Source organism: Periplaneta americana, chromosome 15, assembly GCF_040183065.1.
Source record: "Periplaneta americana isolate PAMFEO1 chromosome 15, P.americana_PAMFEO1_priV1, whole genome shotgun sequence".
Classification (NCBI taxonomy): Eukaryota; Metazoa; Arthropoda; class Insecta; order Blattodea; family Blattidae; genus Periplaneta; species Periplaneta americana.
Window position 1 is genome coordinate 17,323,000 of NC_091131.1, and position 15,067 is coordinate 17,338,066.

At 35.0% G+C, this 15,067-nt stretch overlaps 1 protein-coding gene across 2 annotated transcripts in view; it reads right to left on the minus strand.

Annotated features, from left to right (window-relative positions):
* LOC138714686 (neurotrimin-like) overlaps positions 1 to 13,967 on the minus strand; it is a 292,805-nt gene extending 278,838 nt beyond the window's left edge. For both annotated transcript variants that reach the window (XM_069846748.1, XM_069846747.1), the window contains exon 1: positions 13,876 to 13,967. In XM_069846748.1, coding sequence (XP_069702849.1) covers positions 13,876 to 13,957 — 82 coding nt within the window. In that variant the 5' untranslated portion in view covers positions 13,958 to 13,967. The remainder of the gene's footprint in view (positions 1 to 13,875) is intronic.
* Positions 13,968 to 15,067: the final 1,100 nt, after the last annotated feature.

The following is a 15,067-nucleotide window of genomic DNA, read 5'->3' on the forward strand; positions in this document are numbered from 1 at the left end:
GGAATACCTATATCTATTATTCCGATTGTAACTTTAGCTCCATTGAAAGGATCAATTGCTCTCCTGAAGCATCACCTACAGTATATTCGAAAGTAAACTAAGTACATTAGCATTCTTTACTTTTTTTGTAACACTTGCCTCTCTAAAACTAGTTATATTTCCACCAATCACAAAATGTATTTGCAGCTATGTACTTGTAGGAGTTTCATTGTCAAAAAAAAAAATTAATGGTTCACTGAACTTGTAAACATTTCTATGGTTAAGTACTCTTTGTCCCTTGTGGCAGCTCACGAATAGTGAGAAGATTTCTAAATTTCATTATTGTTTACGTTCTCTAGAATATTCAATTGAAATAGGCGAGTAGAAATATGTATGAATCTTTCCAATTCAGTTTGATACAATCGTATCTTATTGTCTGCGTTTCCTGAACATTTAACTAAATTAGGTTGTAGAATTTATTTTAAATTTTCCAAGATTTTACTTAACGTGAAACGAGCAAGTCTTCATTCTCCCCTCTGTAACACGGATTAAACACAAAAATTAAACGGTATATCATCTGTATTTTTCTTACGAGTTTAGAAACAATGTACGTGGCACTGACCTTCAACTTCCCTGTTCATAACAAGCCAGGTGAAGGGGTTGTTCAGAGCAACACAGCCTTATGTGCACTCACTAATGTTTACACAGCGTTGCACGATCTCGAAATTCATGTATTTCAAAATTCACATTTTTCTGAAAACTATTCAAAATAAGCAAAACGGTATTTTACTTTTTTGTTGGTCTTAAGTGAAGGAATCGTCCACCAGTTCACCCTATAAGTATGTATCAATCTTGGATGTCAAGACTTGTATAATGAATAGGTATAATATCCAACAATAAATTATGAGAAATCGTTGTATTCAGATATACAGACAACAAAAGTAAAGGCTCATTCACAATGAAAATTAAACATAACGTAAGCGTTAACTTAAGAATATAAACGTTACGGTAAAATCAAGAAGTCATACCATCATTCACGATGGGAACCTAAACATAACAGAAAATCTACTTGGTAACCATGGAAATATAATAGCGACGCCATTTCCTCATATTCTGTCGTATGCTTCAGCGCTCCACGATTGTGTTCTGTTTGTAAATCACGTAAGCATAAGCATGAAAGTTTAGAGTTTGGAAACTTTCGTGTTAACGTCTTACGGTAATGTTTATGTCAATGCTTATGTGAATCATTGTGAATGATCCCATTTGGTAACCTGGGCGCAAACTTCTCTGTTTATGTTACGGTTACGTTTAATTTTCATTGTGAATGGGCCTTAAAACCTCTTTGAGAGCATCATGGACATTACATACGTGTATTTCTTGCATATTTCTAAATATATTCCTTGCAACATGGTAATAAAATACCTTTTCTTTCAGCGTGTGATACAAGCAACATAAAACCGAAAGGAGATTTAGCCTTCTATGGGACTTAGCCGATCGACTCTTAAACAAAAAATTTCGACTCAAGTATTTGAGTACACAGAGATGAAAGTAAAATTCCCCACAAGGAGTGGTGTATTGTAACCGAGTGTAAGATCTTCCCACTACCCGCAAGACAGCACAATGTCATGAACGGGCCTTTGATCTGAACCGTCCTTGTAAACAGCTTCTAACTCGATAGAGTTACCAAAGTTAGTATGGGCACACCCTTATGCTAGTAAGGACAAGAGAACAAATTTCAACAACGCATACGTGATGAACGCATCTGTGAAGTGACGACTTCTCGTCTAACAGGACTTTGGTTCGTTTCCCTATAAATTTCCTGAGATTTCTAGTTGACAGAGAAATTGAGGTTCATATTTCTTAGATGTTTTCCGCCTTTATCATTTTATATTGGCTTCATTATAACCCTGGAACGGGCGCACTCTTTTTATGCACATGAACGAGAGCGCGGCGCACTTTATGCACTTCTACTACTGAATTTATAAGGTCGAATTCAACTTTTCCGGAGCTACATCAACTTTGAGTGTCATTTATTTATTTACTCACTCATTCACTTACTTATTTATTTATTTATTTATTTATTTATTTATTTATTTATTTATTTATTTATTTATTTACTAGACGTACCCGTGCGCTCCGCTGCACCTGTTAGAAATAAATACAAAGTATGCAAATCTAGTCTTTCAGATGAAGCTCCCTGTAAAGCAGATTTGAATAATTTCAAGGGAAAAATTGTTCCGGGGCCGGGTATCGATCCCGGGACCTCTGGTTGAACGTACCAGCGCTCTACCACTGAGCTACCCGGGAACTCCACCCGACACCGTCTCAACTTTTCCCTTTATATCCACACAACTCGCGTGGGCTGACGAAACGCCAGAGACCCACAACGAGTGCACACAATCTCTGTGTGACTTGGAATTGTGGTTTTCTGTTAACGTACACAGTGACACAGGGAAAAGTTGAGACGGTGTCGGGTGGAGTTCCCGGGTAGCTCAGTGGTAGAGCGCTGGTACGTTCAACCAGAGGTCCCGGGATCGATACCCGGCCCCGGAACAATTTTTCCCTTGAAATTATTCAAATGTAAAGTAATTACATAATTAAAATAGGACGTTTAATCCAGGGAACATTCGTGTTTGATACAAGGATAAATCGTTTAACATGTTACTTAATTTAAATTGTATTTAAATAATTAAAATGCGGTCATTTTGGTCCAGAGACTAATCATTGGTGCAATGACAATTCTTTTAACATGTTTCTTAATTGTTATTACATGCAACCATAGTTTAATGAAGATTGACATATCATTTAGTTTAATGTGTATACTTTATATTACTTGCTATATGTTTCAGAAGTTACTGTAATAACATTGTAGAATTATGTCCATCTAGAGAAACTACATTTTTCCAATGGTGAAATAATAATTAAACAAATAATTAGCTTCCGATATTACTTCATACAAACACAGAAACATTCTCTGTAGGCTATGTTTAATAGCTTTCGATTGTTGTTGTCCAAGGCCCCTTATAGACGAAGTCATTTGTTTTTATTCCAGAACGGAGCCTTAGATGGCGCTGTTATTGTAATTTTGAAACTCATTTATCTCATTAAATATCAGTCCTATCAAACTTTTGTATAGACTAAAATTTATCGGAAATTATTTTTGAAGAAACTTTTGTTATGTAATACTTTTCATGAAAATCAATAATAAGCGAGATATTTCGATTTATTTAATTCAAGCCCCCTTATAACCCCCCTTTTAAATAAAGTATTTTGAATGCCATATAGCCTAAAATCTAAGTTACAACGAACTTAATTTATATTACAATTTTCATATAAATCGGTTCAGCTATTATCGCGTGAAAAGGTAACAAACATCCAGACAGACAGACAGACGGACAAAAATTTGAAAAAAAAAAAAACAAAAGAGCGATTTTCGGTTTCAGGATGGTTAATTATACATGTTAACACCAATTATTTTTGGAAAATCGAAAATTACCATAAAAATTTTGGCTACAGATTTATTATTAGTATTTATTTATTTATTTATTTATTTATTTATTTTGCTAATAATTATAACAAAATATAAATAAACAGAAAAACTTTAGCTTGACCCTGAAACAGTAGAAGTCGTGCTCAGGGGCGGATTCCTGAATTGAAATTAAGAAGTATGTAATACAATTTGTCTTATGTCTACTACGCAATAAGAATATATAAATTTAAATTTACAAATTTTTAATTTTTATAAAATTCATACATAACTTTTTAATTTAATACTAGAACAATTGGTCCGGGGTTCGATCCTAGGTGGTGACAGGATTTTTTCTCGTTGCCAAACTTTCAGAACGGCCCCGAGGTTCACTCAGCCTCCTATAAAATTGAGTACCGGGTCTTTCCCGGGGATAAAAGGCGGTCAGAGCGTGGTGCCGACCACACCACCTCATTCTAGTGCCGAGGTCATGGAAAGCATGGGGCTCTACCTCCATGCTCCCCAAGTGCCTTCATGACATGTTACGAGGATACCTTTACCTTTACCTTTACTAGAACAATTAGAATTGACAAGATTAGGATATTTACATATACATTTGTTAGGGCCTAAATTACTACTATGATTAAATACTGTAGCAGTGTTTCATTTTGGTTGAAACAATATTAAATAATTCATACTTTTTGTTTCGTAACTATGAGAATACAATTCAAAATTATTTTGATTTTTATGTATGAATTTTATTAATACAATATAATAAATTTGTCTTATATTAAGAACATTAAAGTCTACCCATTAATAAAATATATGCGCTTTAATTACTATATCAAGTTACAAATTGTTATATGCCCACTTGCACCAGTTATATGCCCACTTGTTCGAAATCGAACACGTCATTTGTCTCCATCTCCGAGAAGTATTCAACACATCACAAGTGTAGGTATTTGCACATGTATCTTGGCATGGAATTTACGGGAGGAGGACACATACAGCGTATTCCGAATCTCACCGGACCGACGGACAACAATGACGTCACGCTGCAGAGGAATAGGAACAAAACTGCTGGAAGGATCGATGGCTGTCATGGCGACTGTGTAAGTTGTTATTTGTGCTACGCTAGCAAAATTTTGCGAAATTTCCGTACTGCCATCTCGTTCAAAGAAATGAGATCATGAACAACTTATTTCTTGAACCGGTAGTAATAACTGGTCCGTTGACATGTTCGCTCATAAGCCATTAACATATTGTTTTTACGTTGTGCTCATTACAAACAATACAGCAGAACACACCGCCATGACACAACAGTGCACGATGTCATTCGTCTGCTAATTCCCGCCCTATACAAGAACCAATCAGATTCACTGATGGCGCCACCCGTGGAGCATCAATGACGTCATCGGTGGAATTCGGAACACCGTGATGCCATCGGATTGCTCACCGGTGAGATTCGGAATACGCTCTATGGCCCAACATTGCGACATGTTACAATCTATGGCGCTAACCCTCAAGCTAGACGCATTCCCAAACCCATACCGGCTGACTACACTAAGGTTCTCTGCGTATCCAGGTTTCAAGTAGGTAACCCCCCTCGTCCCTAGGCCAGCCCCCTCCGTGCGTCGCCAGTCGGCGATTGGGAAATGCTGTAGAATGATGACGAAATGATGTAGATGCTTAATATTGAGAAACGGCAAACTCCTGAGAAAAACCCAATTGTGACCCTGTCCGCCATAAGTGTCACTATGGATTTTTAATTGAAAAATCCCAGATCTGACCGGGACTCGAACCCGGGCTGCCTGCGTGACAGGCTGGAGGTTTGATCTCTCAGCGGCCGCAGAGGTATGTGTCTTGCGAACAAAACAATGGCATGGATCGCACTTTATAGTGGCTAGTTTGTTCCCAGAGCTTTAACTTGCCACAAAGAGATCTCTCTTCTTGGAAACGCATCTTTAACTTCAACTCGCTGTTCATTTAATTTATGGGGAAATGTAAGTAACGTTAGCAGAAAGTGGCGGAATTTTAGCATTTTCCATGAGTTATAATTCTGCAAGAGAAAGTGTTTGAGGGTGTTTGAGAATAAGGTTCTTAGGAAAATATTTGGGGCTAAGAGGAATGAAGTTACAGGAGAATGGAGAAAGTTACACAACATAGAACTGCACGCATTGTATTCTTCACCTGACATAATTAGGAACATAAAATCCAGACGTTTGACATGGGCAGGGCATGTAGCACGTATGGGCGAATCAGAAATGCATATAGAGTGTTAGTTGGGAGGCCGGAGGGAAATAGACCTTTGGGGAGGCCGAGACGTAGATGGGAAGATAATATTAAAATGGATTTGAGGGAGGTGGGATATGATGGTAGAGACTGGATTAATCTTGCTCAGGATAGGGACCAATGGCGGGCTTATGTGAGGGCGGCAATGAACCTCCGGGTTCCTTAAAAGCCAGTAAGTAAGTAAGTAAATAAGTAAGTAAGTAAGAGAAAATGTAAATTATTTTAAGGAAGTCCTTTTATTGAAGGTTTTATTTAGTTCATTTGCACAGAAAATAATCTAGATATTAATACAGGCTGTGTCCGCCATTCAATTAAATGTTATTAATCATGGCGATTTTCTTTTTGCGCGTACGAAATGTTATTCATCACACATTTTATACCGTGTCAAAGTTAAAAAAAGAAAAGAAATGTAAACAAATTGACAGGTATAGGTCTCGCAAGCAGGGATTACCGACGGAAGGAATGCGAATCAAACACTGCGATAAGGAAGAGCGGGCGACAGGAAAGGTCACGAAATAGCTTGAATGATATTCAAGAGTACAGTCGGAAGAGAAATGACATCGTTAGAATCAGTCTTGCGTTGTCATAGTTACATTACGACTTTAGTTTGTTCCATTGCATGTGAATACGTGTCTTGTATCGCACGGTATTGTTATTTCATTCGTAAACACATGTTGCGCGTTTAATTAGCTTGGAATTTTTCTCTTGCTACGTTCGTTATTTCCACAGCGATGTCTTTATTTGTTCATATTCTTGGCAGAGACAGTACTTCCATCGGCTCGCACCTCTCCCCCCCCCCCTCGGCGTGCCTACAAACACACGTCAAAACAGACAGCAACGCCATCATTGGTTTTCGGTAATCGTTTCTTGCGCGAGCTATACATAGCTTCACTATTCTGCGTATCTTTGCGTAGAGAAGGGGAATACTGGGAGAACAAGGAGAAGACAGGAAGAAGTAGATTGAAAGAAGAACAATGGCAGTACGATGAGAACTAAGGGAATACAAAGAGAAGAATTGAAATACAAAGAGAACAAGTAGCATACAAAGAGAAGAGGGGAAATAGTACAGGGAGAATAAGGGAAAGACAAGGATAACAAGGGAATACAAGGAGTAATATGGGACGACAAGTAGAACAAGGAGACAACAAAGATGACGAGGAGAATACAAAGAGAACAAAAGAAAAACAAGAGAAATACAAGGATAATAAGAGAGTATAAGCAGAAGAGGGGTGTACAAGGAGAATGAGGGGAGACAAAGAGAACAAGGTGAATACATGGAGAAATAGAGAATGATAAGAAGACGACGGGGACAAGGAGAACAAGGCGACAAGGAGAATTGGAGATATCAAGGAGAATAAAGACAATAAAAGAAGAACAAATGAAAGACAAGGAAAACAGGGGAAATAAAATGAGGACGGAAACATAAGGAATGCAAGGGGAATACAATGAGAACAAGGGGAAGACGAGGAGAACAAAGGCATAGAAGAAAAACAAGTGGAATACAATGAGAACAAAGGAAATGTAAGGAAAGCAAGTGAATACAATAAGAACAAGGGGAAGATAAGGATAACAAGGGGAAGACGAGGTGAACAAAGGCATAGAAGAAAAACAAGTGGAATACAATGAGAACAAAGGAAATATAAGGAAAGCACGTGAATACAATAAGAACAAGGGAAAGATAAGGATAACAAGGGGAAGAGGAGGTGAACAAAGGCATAGAAGAAAAACAAGTGGAATACAATGAGAACAAAGGAAATATAAGGAAAGCAAGTGAATACAATAAAAACAAGGGGAAGATAAGGATAACAAGGGGAAGACGAGGAGAACAAAGGCATAGAAGAAAAACAAGTGGAATACAATGAGAACAAAGGAAATATGAGGAAAGCAAGTGAATGCAATAAGAACAAGGGGAAGACGAGGAGAACAAAGGCATAGAAGAAAAACAAGTGGAATACAATGAGAACAAAGGAAATATAAGGAAAGCAAGTGAATACAATAAGAACACGGGGAAGATAAGGATAACAAGGGGAAGACGAGGTGAACAAAGGCATAGAAGAAAAACAAGTGGAATACAATGAGAACAAAGGAAATATAAGGAAAGCACGTGAATACAATAAGAACAAGGGAAAGATAAGGATAACAAGGGGAAGAGGAGGTGAACAAAGGCATAGAAGAAAAACAAGTGGAATACAATGAGAACAAAGGAAATATGAGGAAAGCAAGTGAATGCAATAAGAACAAGGGGAAGACGAGGAGAACAAAGGCATAGAAGAAAAACAAGTGGAATACAATGAGAACAAAGGAAATATAAGGAAAGCAAGTGAATACAATAAGAACAAGGGAAAGATAAGGATAACAAGGGGAAGACGAGGAGAACAAAAGCATAGAAGAAAAACAAGTGGAATACAATGAGAACAAAGGAAATATAAGGAAAGCAAGTGAATGCAATAAGAACAAGGGGAAGATGAGAATAACCAGGGGAAGACGAGGAGAACAAAAGCATAGAAGGAGAACAAGAGGAAGACAAAGAATATAAGGGGAATATAAGGAGAACAAGGGTAATAAAATGGGAAAAAGGAGAGCAGTTACATTTTTGTGTGACAATTAGTTCTCAACTTACACCCCATACGTGATGAGAAGGGAGACGTAAGCCTAATTCTAAGTGAAAAATATTTACATGACTTTATGTACAGGAATGACACTGTATTCGAGTATTGCGAAGTGCTTGCAATTCATAAAGAAATGGAAAACGATTAAAAAGGATTTTATATCAAATTAGAAGACTTAAAATATTCCCTCGCTCGTGGGATAATAACATTATCACGTCTTCTTCTCTGAATAGTTCAGAACTTGACATGGATGACTGTTCACTGGCTTGTGTCAGTATGTTATGACATGATATTATTATAACGCGATATGCACCATCAGTGCAAAATTCCAGGAAGGCGCATTCCCAACCCACACTAAGATTTCCTTACTGTCCAGTTTTCGAGCTCGTCCCTCGATCAGCGATATTAAGAGCATCTGATTTAACGATTATTTTCAACTACAGAGATATCAATGTGAGGACACACTAGGATAACATTAAAGATAACTCGCAAGCATTCACAGATAAAATATTATAAAATAATGGCTGTGCCAATATTATACGAAACAAGAAAAACATATATCCTATCCAAGTTGTATTGGCTCGACAAAATACAGAATGAAGATATTAAAAATTAACGAAATATATGGTATTCTTTATAAATTATAAAATTTAAGAACAGAATTAATTGGAAAGAATACTTATACATGAAGAATTTTTAAAGATAAACTAGATAGTTATTTATAATACAAGTTCGTAATGGTTTTCTTTTCCTCGTTTCGCAAACACACGAAGGCCAAAAAGATAACTTTTCCACTCGATAATGAGTTTTGGAATAATATTCTGGAAAAATTTTACAGATAGTAACATTATATTTCTATTACAAAAAAGATTAATTAGAATTTATGTGCTAAAATCTAGCAAACCGTGTAGAACCATTAAAAAATATACAAATAATGCCCATGGCTTGTCAGTATTTTCTTCATTAATAAACTTCCTCGTATATAATCGTGAAAACTTTGTAACTAATGCAACAATTCATATTATAAATACTCGACAAAAATGACTTTCATACTCCATCAGCAAATCTATCGTGCTATCAAAAAGGAGTGCGTTATATGATAGTAAAGATTTTTTAATAGCCTCCCTACGGATATAAAAAAAAAATCAAACTGAAAACATAAGATTATTTAGGGTCAAATTACAGCAGTAAGTTACCTAATTTCTCACGCCTTCTATTCTGTAGGTGAATTTATGGCATTCAACAACGCTGCATCAATATTTCTGGCTTGTATTAAGTATCGATACTAACTCCTTATGTTGTACTAATATAGTGTAAAGCACTTCTGTATATATTTCAACTAGACTGTGACTATGAATTAAGGATTTGTAGGCTAATACTGTTAAGATTTTTTTACATATTCCATATTCTAGCTGTGAAATGAAGTAGGAATACCACGGAATGTAAATAAATACAATACAGTACAATACAAGAAAACAATAGTGTTGAAGAGTGTAAACAACAAGGATTTTAAGAGTCATTTTTTGTCATTTTTAAGTGGTAGTCAAAACAGATTGTATGTGTGGAACTGAAAAACCTTACGAAAGTCGTATGTTGAAATTCGAAGTGGAAGTAGTCCCTAGTTAAAGTATTCAGTCACATTTGTCACCATTGTATATGATTTGGATGGAGAAAAATGTCTCTCCTGAAAAATTTTGTTGTTCATTGTTTACAATCTTCAATTATGGTACACTGCAATTTATTCCAGAAGAACAGAATTAAAGAAAAATATAGTAGTTCTGCTATATCGTGCTAGAGATGAAACATTGGCTGAAGGCAAAATTAATTTTCGATTTTATTGTAATTACGTTAGTCGAAATAAAATACACCAAAAGAATTAAATTCAGAAATAAGGTAATAGTGATTCATATTGAGTAAAGGGATTCATGTGTATTTCGTTAAATGGAACTTTCGTTTTTGTTACAAAGAAACAGCAATATTGAATAGTGTAAACAACAGAGGTTGCAAGAGCCATTTTTGTCATTTTTGTTGTAGTCAAAACAGGTTGTATGTGTGAAGTCCGAAAACATACATGGTTTGATTTCAAAACCTGCTATTTTGCTCAAAAACCGATTTCGATCTAATAACATAGCCTAATATATATCTTAAACTGTAAATCCAATGGTAAAGCTATTTTTTGCCAATTCCTGCTATTTGTCACTGAAAATTATATTTAAAAGTATGGTTATTTTTTTACGAATCCTTCTATTTTATGTTTTTCGGGCCAAAACCTATTATCTCATATTTTAATTGAGAATCTATAAAGTATCCTAGTATCTGAAGTACATAGAATTTTATGAAATATCATTAGGATTAGAATAAACACGTAAGTGATAATTGGCCTGTTTATGTTAAAACTTTAAAACTCCTTCCTATAAAAATAACTGAAAGTGAAATAGGTTTTGAAAACAAACAATTTAAATGTCATTTGTTGAAATTCGAAGCGGCCGTAGGCTCTAGTTAATGTATGCAAACACGGTAGGATTTGGATGAAGAAAAAGTCTCTTCTGTACACTTAAGGGGTTAGGTACAGCTTACAGCAGTAAAATTTTGGAAATATTCAACATTTTTTTCCTCCATTACTGTATCATGTACAATAATGAAGATTATTATGTCTAAAACACTGCCCTTCTGCTATATGAAAAAAAAATATTTTTACAGTTTAAAAAAATTTTACATCTTTTTTTTTTTTTTTTTTTTTCAAAATTCAGTTCACTGTGTAGTGATGAAGCATTTCCCACGTAACATAAAAACTATCCAACATTCTGTGAGGAAATTTTTTATGTGTATTTATGCATGTCATATCTACAATATGATGCAAGATCACTTCTCTGCCTTTGATAGATTGTCTGATAAAAATAAATTCATTTAAAAAAATGTCAAATATCAGTATTTCTATCACACAAAATAAAAAAAAATATTATTTATTAAGGAATATAGTTGAAAGAGCATGATATTGTAAACATGAGTTTCAGCAATAAAATAAAAGAGAGAGAACATGAAAAAGTTGAAAAGTTTTTGAGTTATGAGGAAAATCCTTCATCACTGCACAGTGAACTGCCAATATTTTGAATTTTTAAAAATAAATATAAATAATTTTTTTAAAGCATAAAAATATTTATTTTCGTATAGCAGAAGGACAGTGTTTTATACATACCAATTTTAATTATTGTACAAGGTACAGTAGTGAAGAAAAAAATGTTTAATATTTCCAAAAATTTTATTGCTGTAAGCTGTACCTAACCCCTTAAGGGTATATGTACGTGAATGACCACAAATATTATTAGAAAATGCAAGCTATAAATTTCTAAAATTTTATAAAGAAATGAACTCACAATTGGACAAAAATTACAGGGGACCACAACGAGACTTATTAGACTTAAATATCTGATAAAAGTACAAAAAAAAGGTTACTAATAATATCTTTAAGAATTCACTTTTTACTTCAGATTAAATTTTCCAAAATTTTAAAATTTTCACACATTTTCATAACTCTACAACCATTAGAGACAGAATTCTGAAATTTTGTACACTGATTTAACACAAATTTATGCAAAAGGTAGACTAAAATAATGCCCATTTCCTTGAAAATTGAAAAATTAGGTCACAAAACATTACGTAAATTTTAATATATTTTATATAGGACAAATAAAAAATTAATTATATTAAAATAAACACTACATGTCTGAGAGTAGTCTACTTTTCAGAAATAAGTGTTCATTACATGCAGGAAAAATATTGAAGATGTCAGAGAGACCATAAGACTGTTATGGTTGCCAAATGATCTAACTGCAAATTTTTTTGTCTTTTTTTCATATTCTGATAAAACTGGTTCGAAAAATATTATTAGTAACCTTTTTTATACTTTTATCAGATATTTAAGTTTTAATAAGACTTGTTGTGGTACCTTATAATTTTTATTCAATTGTGGGTTCATCTATACTAATAATAAATCTGTAGCCAAATTTTTCTGGTAATTTTCGATTTTTCAAAAATAATTGGTGTTAACATGTATAATTAACCATCCTGAAACGGAAAATCGCTTTTTTGAAATTTTAGTTTGTATGTCTGTATGTCTGTCTGGATGTTTTTTACCTTTTCACGCGATAATGGTTGAACCAATTTATATGAAGATTGGAATATAAATTAAGTTCGTTGTAACTTAGATTTTAGGCTATATGGCACTCAAAATACTTTATTTAAAAGGGGGGGTTATAAGGGGGCCTGAATTAAATAAATCGAAATATCTCGCTTATTATTGATTTTCATGAAAAGTGTTACATAACAAAAGTTTCTTTAAAAATAAGTTTCGATAAGTTTTATTCTATACAAAATGTTGATAGGACTGATATTTAATGAGATAAATGAGTTTTAAAATTACAATAACAACGCCATGTAAGGCGCTGTACTGAAATAAAAGCAAATGACTTCGTCTATAAGGGGCCGTGGACAACAACAATCGAAAGCTATTAAACATAGCCTACAGAGAATGTTTCTGTGTTTGTATGAAGTAATATCGGAAGCTAATTAATTGTTTAATTATTATTTCACCGTTGGAAATAGTAGTTTCTCTAGATGGACATAATTCTACAATGTTATTACAGTAACTTCTGAAACATATAGCAAGTAATATAAAGTATACACATTAAAACTAAATGATATGTCAATCTTCATTAAACTATGGTTGCATGTAATAACAATATTAAGACACATGTTAAAGGAATTGTCATTGCACCAAATGATTGCTCTCTGGGCCAAAATGATCGCATTTAAATTATTTAAGTTAAGCCAGGAGTGAAAAATGAAATATCACAAAAGAAAAAAAAATCCACAAGTCAAATTAATAACATTACACAAAAACTTGATAGCAAATTAAAGAACCATATGCATGGGGGATGTCCTGACCAAAAATCAAAACATTTCAAATAAAATTACAACGCAGGGGGCAATTTGTAGCGTAGTTATAAAAAATAGTAAATATTTTATTACTCAGAAGCTATTTGCCCTAGGAGGATGAAACTTTGTCAGTGTTTTATTGTAATCAATGAATATGTGTGGTAAAATTTTCATAAGGATTGACTGAATAGTTTCGGATTTACAAATTTCACTCATGGCTTACTTTAAATACAATTTAAATTAAGAACATATTTAAACGATTTATCCTTCTATCAAACACGAATGTTCCCTGGATCAAACCTTTTATTGTAATTATTTATTACTTTATATTTATTTCTAACAGGTGCAGCGGAGCGCACGGGTAAGGCTAGTTTTTTTTTTTTATATATAATTAGAAATTTAGAGCCTGCATTTTCTGATAATATTTGTGGTTGTTCACGTACATATACTCTTAAACCTTCGTTCTTTGCACTGCAATTTATTCCAGGAGGCCAGAATTGAAGAAAAATGCACCAGCTGTCTCGTGCTAGATATGAAACATCGGCTGGAATTATCTTCCTTGGGTTACAGAGCGGCAACAATCACTTCACTCACCGGAGACGTCGGAGGCGGTAAGCGTGGCGGCGGCGGCGGCGGCCAGGCCGAGGTAGACGCGTAGCGCGAGGAGGCGGGCCATGTGGACTGGCCCCGCATGCCGACTGCTGCCTCGCGGACGCCGCGTGTGTGAGCGCGGGCCCAGCCTGGGCAGGCGCAATGTGCCCAAAACACTTCAATGGAAGGCAGATCGATCCCCACGGAGACACACGTCCCTCAGTCCCAAATAGTTCAGTTGGTCACGAAGGTCCTGCTCGGTCATCTGTCGGTCAGTCGGTCAGACATTGTCACTCGGACATTTACTTCGTGAGTCAGTAAATCAGTCAGTAATTGGTACCCATTAAGGCAGTCAGAAAACCACTCCATCAATTTCAGTCAATCTTTCAATTAATCAGTAAATGAGTGAGGGAACTTCAGGCCAATGTCAGTAACTTATTTATTAATTCAGTCATAATAAGTTGTTTGTTAGATCAGTCAGTCCACCACAGTTACTCAGTAATTCAGTGAGAGAATTTCTCGGTCAAAGTCAGTAACTTATTTATTAATTCAGTCATAATAAGTTGTTTGTTAGGTCAGTAACTTATTTATTAATTCAGTCACACACTAAGTTGTTCGTTAGGTCAGTCAGTCCAGCACAGTTACTCAGTAATTCAGTGTGAGAACTTCTCGGTCAATGTCAGTAACTTATTTATAAATTCAGTCACATACTAAGTTGTTTGTTAGGTCAGTCAGTCCACCACAATTACTCGGTGATTCAGTGAGAGAATTTCTCGGTCAATGTCAGTAATTATTTATTAATTGAGTCACATAATAAGTTGTTTGTTAGGTCAGTCAGTCCACCACAATTACTCTGTAATTCAGTGAGAGAACTTCTCGGTCAATGTCAGTAACTTATTTATAAATTCAGTCACATACTAGGTTGTTTGTTAGGCCGGTCAGTCCCCCATACTTACTCAGTAATTCAGTGAGAGAATTTCTCGGTCAATGTCAGTAGTGTATTTATGAATTCAGTCGCATACTAAGTTATTTGTTAGGTCAGTCAGTCCAGCATAGTTACTCAGTAATTCAGTGAGAGAATTTCTCGGTCAATGTCAGTAGCGTATTTATAAATTCAGTTGCATAATAAGTTGTTTGTTAAGTCAGTCAGTCCACCATAGTTATTCAGTAATTCAGTGAGAGAACTTCTCGGTCA